The sequence below is a fragment of the Lepisma saccharinum genome, chromosome 16 (assembly GCF_977018435.1).
Source record: "Lepisma saccharinum chromosome 16, izLepSacc3.1, whole genome shotgun sequence".
NCBI lineage: Eukaryota > Metazoa > Arthropoda > Insecta > Zygentoma > Lepismatidae > Lepisma > Lepisma saccharinum.
Window position 1 is genome coordinate 43,383,478 of NC_139244.1, and position 13,182 is coordinate 43,396,659.

The 13,182-nt window shown below is 39.2% G+C and overlaps 2 protein-coding genes across 2 annotated transcripts in view; one reads left to right on the forward strand and one right to left on the reverse strand.

Moving 5' to 3' along the window:
* Window positions 1-255, reverse strand: part of LOC146000445 (zinc finger CCHC domain-containing protein 24-like) — a 152,958-nt gene extending 152,703 nt beyond the window's left edge. Inside the window, exon 1 of the mRNA XM_083138091.1 lies at window positions 83-255. Within this exon, the coding sequence (XP_082994217.1) occupies window positions 83-178 (96 nt within the window). The 5' untranslated portion in view covers window positions 179-255. The remainder of the gene's footprint in view (window positions 1-82) is intronic.
* The window catches only part of LOC146000444 (cyclin-dependent kinase-like 4), a 346,071-nt gene that overhangs the window by 132,429 nt on the left and 200,460 nt on the right, over window positions 1-13,182 (forward strand). The window lies entirely within an intron of this gene.

Genomic DNA, 13,182 nt, shown 5'->3' on the forward strand with positions numbered 1-13,182 from the left:
TTCACTGACAGTTCAGCGCTAGCGAACGTTCTAAAAACAAGGAAACAGTTCATGCAGGCAACATTTTGTGAACGTTACTTACTTGCACTTGTTCCCCCGTCTGCTGATCGGCGAGGCTCAAATAGACCCAGTTAAGTAATTGTGAGGGGTTGGAGTCGATGCTGGCGAGGGATGCCATGGGGTCTATGAAGAGGGTAGTGATGGGGATGCCTGTTGACTGATCCAGTTCGGAGAAGCGCGCACACACAGCACACGTGTTGTTTATACCGCGACCAGACTGAACTGAAGGCATGGACCGCAGGAGCGGCCTGGTCTCCCCCAAAGCCTTTGCAAAATCAGTGTTTCTAACCCACTGGCACTGTTCCTAGAGTCAGTATTTTCTTCAACACAGGATATCTCGTTGAAAGAGAAACATTCCGGAGTGTTTTAGTAGGGTCACAATTGATATAGACGTTGTGTATGTATAATACATATATAGCAGGGGTGCCCATCTCCCCATTGAGCTATGTATAATATGTAGGGGTACCCATACTTCCCCCTAAAGTCATTGGAACGTCCGCCCAGATCCCCAGAACCAGAAAATATTTAATTATGACAGCGTGAAAGTAACTTTATTCAGATTTTCTGAACACTTTACTTGATCTGAATCCCCCCCCCCCACTAAATTCATCTAATCTAACACCATGCAGTAGCAAAAGCGACTTTAAACCAGCTAAAGTAAATGATTGAATTACTAAGGAAATATATTCTGATTCCGATCCCCCCTTCCCCCGCACATATTGCAGCATAGTGCCAAGGTGCAACATTTTTACTTATGTTTCAGAAAAATAAATACGTGTTGAATTTTATATTAAGGGGAAAATCTCCCCCCTCTCCTGTAGGCACTCCTGAATCAGGGATGGGCGATATCGGACATTTGATAATCGCGATATATCGGCAAGAAAATATCGTCACAAACGATACGATACGATATTCTCAAAGTATTGTGATATCGGCTATGTATCGTTTCCACGATATATATCGCCAAATATCGTGATGATATATTGATGACATGATATATATCGCCAAATATCGTGACGATATATCGCAGACATGATATATATCGCTAAATATCGTGACGATATATCGCCGACACCGTATATATCGCCAAAATATCGTGATGATATATCGTTTAGTTGATATCGCATGGATGATATATCGCCCTGCCAACACTACTCCTCATATGTAGTTATTATGAATTATGGCTAACAACATTGACGAAGTATTTTTTGTGTTACGGAAACTTATCAATTACGCAATTGAGTTACGGCATATCGGATGAATGAAGAAAATAATATATTCTATTACGTGTCCTGCCATTATGCTATTTCTGCAGTGGCTCCAACTCATGAGCTTGTGGGGCCCCGGGTTCGATCTTCGATACTCGCCGGTCCCCGTGGCGGAATGGTTAGCGCATCGCGCTACGACGCCAGAGGTCCCGAGTTCGAATCCCTGCATGGGCATGGATGTTTGTGAGTGTCCATTCATAAATTTCATCATGTCACCACTTATCCTCATCTTTGCAAATTAGCCAAAAGTGACATAAGGAGCGAAGTAAAATAAACCAAATCAAACGATCAAATCAATCAATCTTCGATACCCGGCGGAGACAATAATAGTGGTTCGAATCCCACTTTAAAACTGTATGTCCAGTGGACTTGACTGACATGAGCTTGTGGGGTTCAAGCCCACCATATAATTTGTCTGTTATTATATTTTATTTTAGAAATAAAATGCGTCATAATTATACACCTAAACAATTCTAACAACTGAATTACTGACTGTGTCTCATCAAGATATTTTATAAAAATTCCTTACAACTCCAACATTATACTTCACGAATTTCACCAGACCACGCAGCTCCTCATCTCTCTCTATCCCCGTCCACAGATCAAATTTCTTCTCCAACTCTTTCTCCGTATCGGCTGTAAGACTATGGAATCAGTTGCCAGAAAGCACTAGAACAGTAAGCTCCGTCGCTTCCTTTAGCAGACGTGTTCGCCACTCTCTTCAGAATTCTCGTTAGATCTTCCCCTGTCAAGCAGACCAAAGGGCATATGCAAGTGCATTAATTCTTAAAATACTTTGTAATTACTTCTATACAATTTTAAATTTTGCATTCCAATATCGTATTTTGTGTATTATATATTTTGTATTTTGTGTGTTATATTCAGGGCGTTAAGACTTGTGTGTATGAGTATAATGTGTGTGTGTGTGTGTGTGTGTGTGTGTGGACTTATGTGAAACGACTTAATGTACTTTGTGTATAATATAATAATGTATAATTTTATGTGTATGGTTGAGTGGAAGAAAAGGCTTTGTACGGCCTTAACTCCGTCATTTAAAACAAGGCGTTAATAAATAAATAAATAAATACTTTTCCTCTATTATTCACACTATCCGTGGGCACCACAAATAAACGTATTATATGTTCTATAATACGTTTATCTGTGATGGGCACACAGTTATTTTTGGGAGGATAACCAGGATGAGCATCCATAGACTAAAAACTCTCAAAATCGTTTCCCAGCAATGAGCTGCAAATATATTTGTTTACGGCCATTCGCTTCCTAGCAACAGACCCCCAGTTTTTTTCTTTGAATTGTTTCCCAGCAATAAGCTGCAAAGATATTTGTTTACGACCATTCGTCTGCTAGCAACAGACTCAGGCACGTACCTAGAAATATTTTTTGGTAGAATGTCCGAACCAAGTGTCCCAATAATAATAATAATAATAATAATAATAATAATAACAATAATAATAACAATAATGTTTAAATTAAAACAATTAAATTATAATTAAAGTAAATAGTAATTATGATATGTAATTAAATTTATCAATATTGCATTTTATTATTATTAGGTCAGTCAAAAAGTAAATTCCATCATTTTATTTTTTATTTTTCACAGCAACAATAGAAAACTTACAATGATATAATTTTCCAACATAGTCCCCCTGCACTTCAATACACTTGGTCCAACGTTCCACAAGCTTTCCGATACCCTGAGAAAAAAGGTTTTCGGTTGAGCAGCAAGGCACGTATGCACCGCTTCCTTCGCCTGTTGATCTGTGTCGAATCGACGGCCTCTTAAAGCATCTTTAAGTGGACCGCACAGATGGTAATCCGACGGGGCGAGATCGGGACTGTATGCAGGATGCTCTAACACCTCGAAGCCCAGATTCTGAAGGGTTTGAGCGGTGTTGGCGGCGGCATGGGGACGCGCGTTGTCATTCAACTAAAGAATGCCTTCCGACAATCGACCTCGTCGTTTGCTTCGAATTGCAGGCTTCAACTTGTTCGAAAGCATATCACTGTATCGTTCACTGTTTATTGTTGTCCCCTTTTCCACATAATGTACATAATTACCCCTTCTGAGTCCCAAAACAGTCTGAGCATCACTTTTCCTGCAGAGGGTTGAAGCTTGACTTTATTTTTCACTGGAGATTCAGGGTGTTTCCATTCCATGCTCTGGCGTTTGCTCTCAGGTTCGAAGTGATGGATCCATGTTTCATCTCCAGTGATGATTCGTTTCAAAAAGGCTTCACCTTCGTTAGCAGGTCTGTCCAATAATTGCTGACAGATTCTCACATGATTTCGCTTGTTCTCGTCAGCGAGTTCTTTAGGGACCCATCTCGCACAGACTTTATGAAAGTTGAGCCTGTTATGGATAATTTCATAGTAGTGGATGTGGCTGGACGACCTGCTCTTTCCTCGTCCTTCGCACTTGTTCGACCGCTTTCGAACTTTTCAATCCACTGGTAAACACTTCGCAGCGATAAAACATTGTCACCGTATTGTGCTGAAAGTCTTCAATGGATTTCAGCTCCTGGTACACCTTCAGACCACACAAAACGGATTACAGAACGCTGTTCTTCTGTGGTGCACATGGGCAGTGGCGCAGCCATGTTTACTTGGCAACACTGCAGAGCGAACTGAAGTGATGACGCTGTAACTTGCCACAGGCGAAGACAACGATACTATCTATCGGCTTGCGAGCGCAGAAAGCTGTACAGCCAACCTACGGAAGAAAAGAAAGACATTGCATTTACTTTTTGACTAACCTAATACATGAATACTTAAAAAGAAGAATGTAAACATATAACAGCATATATTTATTATCTAGTTTGCGTGTACTTAAGATCGCCAAATTTGTATAAAGACAACAAAATTAATGCCAAATAGGTAAAGATTGAATATTTATTGAATAATTGAAAAGGAATGTTCCTGATCAATATTTCATGCATATTTTCATGGGTAGTGGTGTGCATAAATTTTCTTTGCTACTGTCCTTCAATGCAGCATGTTCCTAATATAATAATCCTTGTCTTCCAAGTTCATAGGAAATAAATAAGCATGGATTACAGTACAACAAATGCTAAAAGGTACATTTTCATTATTTGATTTTAGTATTTGGTAAATATTTCGGGGGGGGGGGTCCGGACCCCCTGGACCCTACCCCCTAAATACGTCCTTGAACACACTCCCAGTTTTTTTTCTTTCCATCGTTTTCCAGCAATGATATGCAATGCAAAGATATTTGTTTACGACCATTCGTTTCCTAGCAACAGACTCCCAGATATTTTCTTCGAATCGTTTCCCAGCAGGTCAATTCTATGTGTGATGGAATAATTACCTTTTATTCAACTATGTAATTACATATTTCCATCAGGCGATTACATTTTAGGTACACCACGTATGACTTGTCATGCTATATGTAGCCTATTGACTATTGACACAATGTAGAAGGCTATAACTCCAAACTGCATAACATGTAAATTATCTGGATGTACTAGACAGATACTTGTGTCCTTAATTCACATGATGTAATTACCTTCATGGAAACCTTCTTAGCAGGTGCATACTGACATTTTCCAATTTTTGTGAATTATGAACTTTTTTCTGAAATATTAATATTAGGAAAATAGTTCAAAGCACGCTCATCATGCCAGGACACAACTGAAATGTTTTTTGCATTCTGATAGGCCTACTTATTTTCTTTTCCAAAATCGTGTGTGACGGAATTACGATTTGTCCAAAGGCTGGTGTTTTAAGTCCATTTTATGCACAGTAAGGCTAATCGGGACTGGACCTATAGTTTAAAGTGAGATCCAAATCACTATGTGCCTCCACCGGGTATCTAACCTGGGAGCCCTTGATTACAAGCCAACGACGATATCACTACGCCAGCGGGGTATTTAATTGTTGTGTTGTTTTCAAAATAATATAATGCAATCCAACCGACGGACACATATTTCTTTAGTAGACAGCCCTCATTTTGCCATATTTTCGTGCCTCAAACGTCATCACTACTTCCATGTAGTACACACATCGGTAAACTTCTTTCCTGCACGCCAAAGAAACCCTGCCACCTGAACCTACAGCCAGCAGTGGCGGCGATCAGGGGGGCATGGGGGGTAGTACCTCCCACTTTTCGCCACTTTTGTCCCCGCACTTTGCTAAACCTTATGTACAAAGGGAAATATACGGTTTTTGCCCCACCCCAGTTTTGGCACCTTGTCCCCCCCGGTTTTGGAACCCAATCGCCGCCACTGACATCCAGTATAATGTGCTGTCCTGTATTTTATCCTTACGTGTACCGAGTGCCCTTTTACAGCCTCAGTTTTAACCTGGAGACACGAGCTAATTCTAGGGCTTGACCCTATATAAAATGACAAGGTGCAAATAACCAATACTGACGCACCTAGATTTTTTTTTATCAATCAAAAATATTATCGTGGTTGTCTAATTATTTATATGTAGCTTTTAGCAAGAACGAGAAATTCATGTGCAAGCCGATACGAAAACGATACATTCAACTTCAGCCGTAGACAAGGACGAACATTTATTTCAAACCCAAGACGAGAACGAAACATTTATTTTATATCTGGCTAGTGTAACGTGCTATGAAGCCACAGGTCCCAGGTTCGAACCCTTGGCAAGACTGTGAATCATTGTTTTTGTCCCATCATGCATTTCACCTGTTCATCATTCATCCTCACGATATGGCCTCCCCCATGGCGCAGTGGTAGCGTCATTGCCTTGTAATCAATGGATCCCGGGTTCGATACCCGGTGGAGACACAAGTGGTTCGGATCCCACTTTAAATTGTAGGTCCAGTCCCGATTAGCCTTACTGTGCATAAAGTGGACTTAAAACACCAACTCAAATCAAAATCAAATCCTCACGATATGTAAAATGTGACGCAAAATAGAATTATTTTACTTCGCTTTTCTTCCACATTTGGCTAATCGTGTAGATAAGGATGAGTGGTGATATCATGAAATTGATGAAGGGTCAGTCAAAAACCGCCCATTTTCAGGCCGGGATTCAAACCCGGGACCCCTGACGTCGCAGCGCACTGTGCTACCCACTCCGCCACGGGGGCTGGCCCAAAGAAGATGAGAGAGAGAGAGAGAGAGAGAGTCTTGAGGCGGTTTCATCTGGATTTTACAGAGGTGTCTCATTCTCAGTGTTGCCTCCACAAATCCCGAAGTGTCTGATCTTGTTCTGTTCTCTTCTCAATTTTCAAAAGGTGTCGTAAACTTATCGAAATTTCAAGACTTGACTCATCTCGGTAGTCGGTGATTTGCTCGAATGCCGCGAATGATATTTAAAAACGTGAATTATATATTTTTTGAAAGCTTTGCAACTAGGCTGCTGGGAAGATTTTATTTTTTCTCCCCCCCCCCCCCCCCCGTGAAACTTTTCCGGATCCGCTATTGTTCCAGATATTCTTTTGCAATTCGAGGAGATTATTTGATTTTGTTTATTTTACTTCTCAATTCTGTCACTTTTGTCTAATCCCGAAGATGAGAATGAGTGATGATATGATGAAATTTATGATGCGACACTCACAAAGAACACCCACGCCTGGATTCGAACCCGGGACCTCTGGCGTCGTAGTGTAGCGCTCTGTGCTAACCGGTGTCCGGATAGTTTGCCACCGAACGTTTTGCCACCAAAGCCGAAGTAAAATTGTAACTAACCAATATTAATTATCCCACAATGAATGTTGCAATGTATTCCTGAAGCACAACCCAAATTTGAATTTTATTTCTTGCTACATTTATATTTTTAAAAAAATGAAAATGAAAAATTAAATCACAATTAAATTTAACAACATGTTTTCGTTACAATGAAGGGTTTTCCTGAACCGCTTTAATCTCTTTCTTGGAGGAAAAACTCTTTGCGCTTGGATTATAGTGGTTACGACAAGAGCTTCGTCCTTAAGTATTCCAGAAATGGATTTCCAGATAGAGGGGTTAGGTTAGGTTAGGTTATTACATTATTATTTTAACATTATTCTCATAACATTTATTGTTCATCTGAAAGGGATGAAAAGAACGTAATTATAAAATTTTATACTATAATTTGTAATTTCAGATGAACTGTATCTACAGAAAAAGGGGCCAGCTATTTATACTGTCGGGAGTGAAGGGTAAAGGTCAGAGGTGAAAGGTGATTGGCCGGTGGCAAACTTTCCTTCATTATGAAACAAGCAGTGGCAAAACAGTGGCGTACGCAAGGAGGGTTACGGGGTTTAACCCCCCCCCCCCCCTTTGAGCTTGTGAAATATTATGAAAAATATTGTGGAAAAAAATGAAATGGCCAATTTATCACAGTCAAAGATCTTGGACAATACAATTACTATTACTACTACTACTACTACTACTACTACTACTACTACTACTAATAATAATAATAATAATAATAATTTGAATTATTATTTCCATTCAGCACGGAGAAAAGCATAGCCATTCCAAACACTCACGTCTTTCAGAGTGAATGCTTTGAAAATTAACACGAATTCTTGAAAATAAAATATGAGCGCAACTATGATTTAAAAAAGAGAAAAGTTGTTTTGTATCTCAGTTGCAACAATGTTCAATACACTGGCGTACGCAGGAATTTTTTTTCGGGAGGGGCTGGAATAGTAAATGTGGATAGCACATGGCTTCGTTTTGGAGGGTAGGATGCATAATAAAATATTTTGTATTTTGGAAGCCTTTAAGTCTATAAAAATTGTATTCAAAGACAAAAATGATAATCGGGACTCACTTTAAAAGAGGTTTCGCATTTACACATTTTGAGTTTTTAAAGTTCTTAACGGATATTTATTTGAAGATTGATTTTCTCAAAATTTTGGTAGGGGCTGTAACACCATCAGCTACCCCTCTACGTACGCCAGTGTTCAATGAACATGTATTTTTTTGTGTGAACAATGCGAATTAACTAAAGAAAGTTCTTGGTTCGTTGTAATCGGTTAATGTATAGACAAAGACTAGGCGGACAGTAATACAGTCACCAGTCCACCATCCCATTGTTTACCGCAGCACGTTTGAATGTTTCTCTTTAAAATGTCTCACCTTGTTGACTAAACAATTATTCAAACGGCATTAAGCTTAACTATTGTAAAATGTTTTGTTGATAAGAACAGCGAGACAATCCAGATGTGAATGATCGGGAACATTTATGCGGGGAAGAAGCCGGAAAAATTCCAACCAATTTCGGGAATCGAACTCGGATCTCCCGAGTAGTTGTCAGACACTCTACCGACCAGACCACCGCAGATCCTTGGATGAGTTCCATACTTTGATTATTTCAATGTATTTTAATATATTTTCTTGTTTTTATGGATTTTCTTCACACTTAAAATGTCTCACCTCGTTGACCAGATAATTATTTCCTAACAAAGATACAAAAATATGGTCCCAGAATTTGATAAAAATCGAATGACTAGAAAGTAATTTCATTGTATTGCTTTCAAAAATACTATATATATGTAGAATTTTACTACTTAATAGTAGCAGTGGTATTAGTATAGTATTATTAGTAGTAATTCAGCTAATTAATTAATTATAAGTATTATTAATTAATTACGAGTATTATTATTTAATTAAAATATAATAAAACAATGGTAATGTGAATTTGGAGAAAGTTTTAGAAATAACCTCCTCCTTGATAAAATCCTACGTACGCTACTGTGGCAAAATGTACGCTTTTTCTAATTTGGTGGCAAAAAGTCCGGTGGCAAACTGTCCCACACCCGTGCTAACCACTCCGTCACGGAGCAATTCGAGGAGAGATTCACGAGACGAGACTTGCCACAGTATCACTTTCATCGTAAATCAGTGTTGCCACAATCTGAGGGTACAATTTCCTTTTCTAAGGGATACAATTTCCCTTTTCGCAAAAAATTTTCCCCTTCGTATTATTATTATTGGTGATGGTGGTAATAGTAGTAGTAATTATTATTTCCGTTCGTCCGTGTTCGGATGAATGAAAATTTTAAATCAAATTAATCACATATATGTCATCCTCAGAAAAGATACAGAAAAGCGGTGTGCAATAAACAAAAGAAAAACTACTTATACTGAGTCTGATGTCTTCAAATTTCCCTGAAAGTATGTTATTTTTAATAAAATTTCCATTTGGCTTAAATTTCCCTAAAAGGGAGAAATTTTCTTTCGTGTGGCAACACTGTCGCAAATGCTTCCACATTCACAGTATTTTCGTCCTGTTAATAACCAGAGAACATGTAGTGTAACCTTTCTCGGAAATGCATCCGAAAGAACTTCCGCTCCTGTTTCTGAAGTCCCTCCTTGGACGAACAGAACAATGCAGAAGATAAACCAGATGTCCGCGGTCACTTACCCCCTTTGTCTGGTGGTGGACAACTACCTAGATCTGGAATCCATGTGTTTCCCTGGGTATAGACAACAATAACTTGCATTTCTTGGGTAGACACTCACGTGCATATCATCTGGCAGGTGGGTGGGTGGATGCAGGTGGGGGAGGTCGATGAACGATTAAATCTGGTTACTATGGATGTACGACGCAGGACATAAAAATTCAGACCCATTACTTCTTTCCTTATTGAATGCAGTTTGTCAATATAAATATGTCTTGAGGGACAATACAATGAGATACACGTTTCAGCATTTAAACAACGTGGTAATCAATATTTTAGTAATGAGGAAAATTGTATTTCAATTTTGCATTACAATCAGGGAACGCCTGAAACCTTCCCGTTCAGTCTCGTCAAAAGACGGGCTCTTTCGGTTCGTTTATTCTTCTTCTTATTATTTATTAATATAGGTATTTCACTACATTTTTCTTTTCAGTGTGAACTAATTTAATAGTATACATTATGTAACACTATAATTTACATGCAGATCAGCCACTTATCTAGAAATACGCGTATACGAGGGTCACTATTTATATTTTGAGCCTAACAATGAAAAAACATGAATTTGGCATTGAAAACTGCTTTATTGTTTTTCGAAGTATTCTCCTTTATGGTCAATACACTTTTGCATTCGTTCGAACCATTTGTCAAAACAGTTTTTCCAATCTTCTTGAGACACCTCCATAATATGGTTTTTGAACGCATCAACGGCGTCTTCCGCCGACGAAAATCGTTGTCCACGCAATTTATTCTTGACATTCGGGAACAAGAAGAAGTCATTGGGTGCCAAATCAGGACTGTACGGCGGATGACCCATCAATTCAATTTTTTGACTGTTCATAAAGTCGGTTGTTACACGAGATGTGTGACAGCTGGCATTGTCTTGATGAAGAATGATCCGACGGCGTTTGTTTGTTTTCCGTATTTGACCAAAGACCTCTGGCAAACAAATTGTTGTGTACCATTCAGAGTTGACTGTTCTACGTTCCTCTAAAGGCACAGTTGCCACATGACCAGTTTTCCCGAAAAAACAGGCGACCATTTGTTTCGATGTGCTTCGAGTGCGAACAACTTTTGTTGGATTGGGTTCATCTTGAAACACCCATACCCAAACTGCTGTTTACGTTCCGGCTCTTATGCATATATCCATGATTCGTCACCTGTTACAATCTTATATACATCTTTTGAAGCACCACGATTGTATTTATTGATCATTTGTTTGCACCAATTGACGCGAGCGTCTTTTTGAGTTTTTGTCAAATTGTGTGGGATCCAACGAGAATATACCTTTCTCACAGCTAAATGATCATGTAATATTTTATATAAGCTGGTGGAACTAATGCCTATGGTTGCCTCAATCTCACAGTATGTCACATGACGATCTTGCAGTATTAGGTTTTGTACAGCATCAATGTTTTCTTGAACAACAACTGATTTTGGACGACCTTCGCGAATCTCGTCGGTGAGCGAATGGTGGCCACGATTAAATTCGTTATACCAGCGTTTCACAGTGGCAAAGGATGGGGCTTCATCGCCAAATGTGGAAGTAAGTTGATCGATGCACTCTTGTCTTGATAATCCACGTCGAAAATCGTAAAAAATCATCGCACGAAAATGTTCACGAGTTAATTCCATTTTATTGTTGTCGCGCAATCTCCAAGGCAACATAAACAACACAAATGAAGCTATTGACAAAACATTTGAAGTACGTTATGGTCAATAATGCCAGACGATTCTGTGCAAATGTCAAATCGCGCCTAACTTCAATCAGTGTTGCCAAGGCTCAAAATATAAATAGTGACCCTCGTAGTGTCTCAAAATAATAATAATAACGTTCAAATTAAAATAATTATATTAAATAATTAACATATTCAAATTAATTAATATATTTTATTACAAATATAGATTAAAAGACGGTAAATGGATAGTGATATAACAGCACGTATTCATTATCTAGCTTACGGATCCCACTTTAAACTGGAGGTCCAGTCCCAATTAGCCTTACTGTGCATAAAGTGGACTTAAAACTCCAAATCAATCAATCAATCAATCATTATCTAACTTTGAGAATTTAAAATAGCCCAATTCTGAGGATTTACATGTTTGATGCTTTGATGAGATGTTTATCCTCTTCATCAACGATATCGTGGAGGAAATAGCGCAGAAGAACACGGATCCACCAACGATATCCGACATAAAGGTACCGCGAGTAAATATCAAGAAGACCAGAATAATGGTATTTAAGAATGGGTATGTATTTAGTAAGGATGAACAATGGAAATATGGTGAGACAAGTGTCGATAGGATGAAACAGTACTATTATTTAGGCATGGTGATGACAATGACGGGCAGGTGGGCAAGGCACGTACACAGGAATAAATGTTAAGCAATGTTTGCGTTGGAAAAAAACAAGAAAAATAAAATACAAAGTACCAAATATATCAATCAAAATTCTGGAGGGGGTCTACGAGACCACAGTTAAGGAAACACTGTTCTATGGCATCGAACTATGGGTCTGGGAGGGAGGGGAAACCGTAAACGTCGTACAGTCTAGATTCCTAAAACAAGGGCTAGGAGTAGGGAGGGGTACGGCAACATGTGGGGCACTTAGGGAAATGGGAAAATTAAGAGAGGAAGTGGATGCCAAAATGAGGAGCATTAAATACTGGGCAAAACTGTTCACCAGGGAGGGGGAAATTTGAAGAAACTCTGTGTACACTCACAGATAAGTGTGGGTAATGGGAGGCAATGGGTAGCAAAAATAAAGACGGAATTATACAGCATAGGGCTGGGATGGGTGTGGGAAGCGGGAATAGAGGGGAGAACTGATATGCAGATGCTAGGGGCCATACGTGTCAGACTAAAAGACAAAACAAACAGAAAATTTTGGCAGAATGCGACGCAAAAACATCATTAACATCAGCGAAAATAGTGGATACGGATCGAGAATGGGGAAGGAGACACTACGTGTATTTGTGTGGGCAAAATAAAGGTCAGGATTGGCCTGGATCAGACTGGGAGGATGGGCACATGTTAAACTAAAACGGGAGCGTAGAATGCCCGCTATGCGGTGAAGACGAGAACAAATTTCACATTCTCCTCCAGTGCAAAGAAACAGGGGAGGCAAGACAAAAATATATCAGGGAAATAAATGAAGCTAACATTGAGAATATAATGACAACCGTTATTAGGAGGGAGAGACCGAGAGGGGGGAGGCGCAAATAAGGAATCTGGGAACTTTCCTACACTATGCCTGGGCAAAGAGATCAAAGAAGCTCAGTGGGGAAGCGAACATGTGTGAAAGGGGGAGGGGCTACTAAATAAATAAATAAATGTGAGAAATTTTAATAATCACTCAGGTAACAGTGCAAGTGTAGTGAAAGAGTTGAAATGAAATAGTGTTTGTGAACTGTCAAGCAGTGTGAATGTGGAAGTAGACTGAGAGGAGGAAGG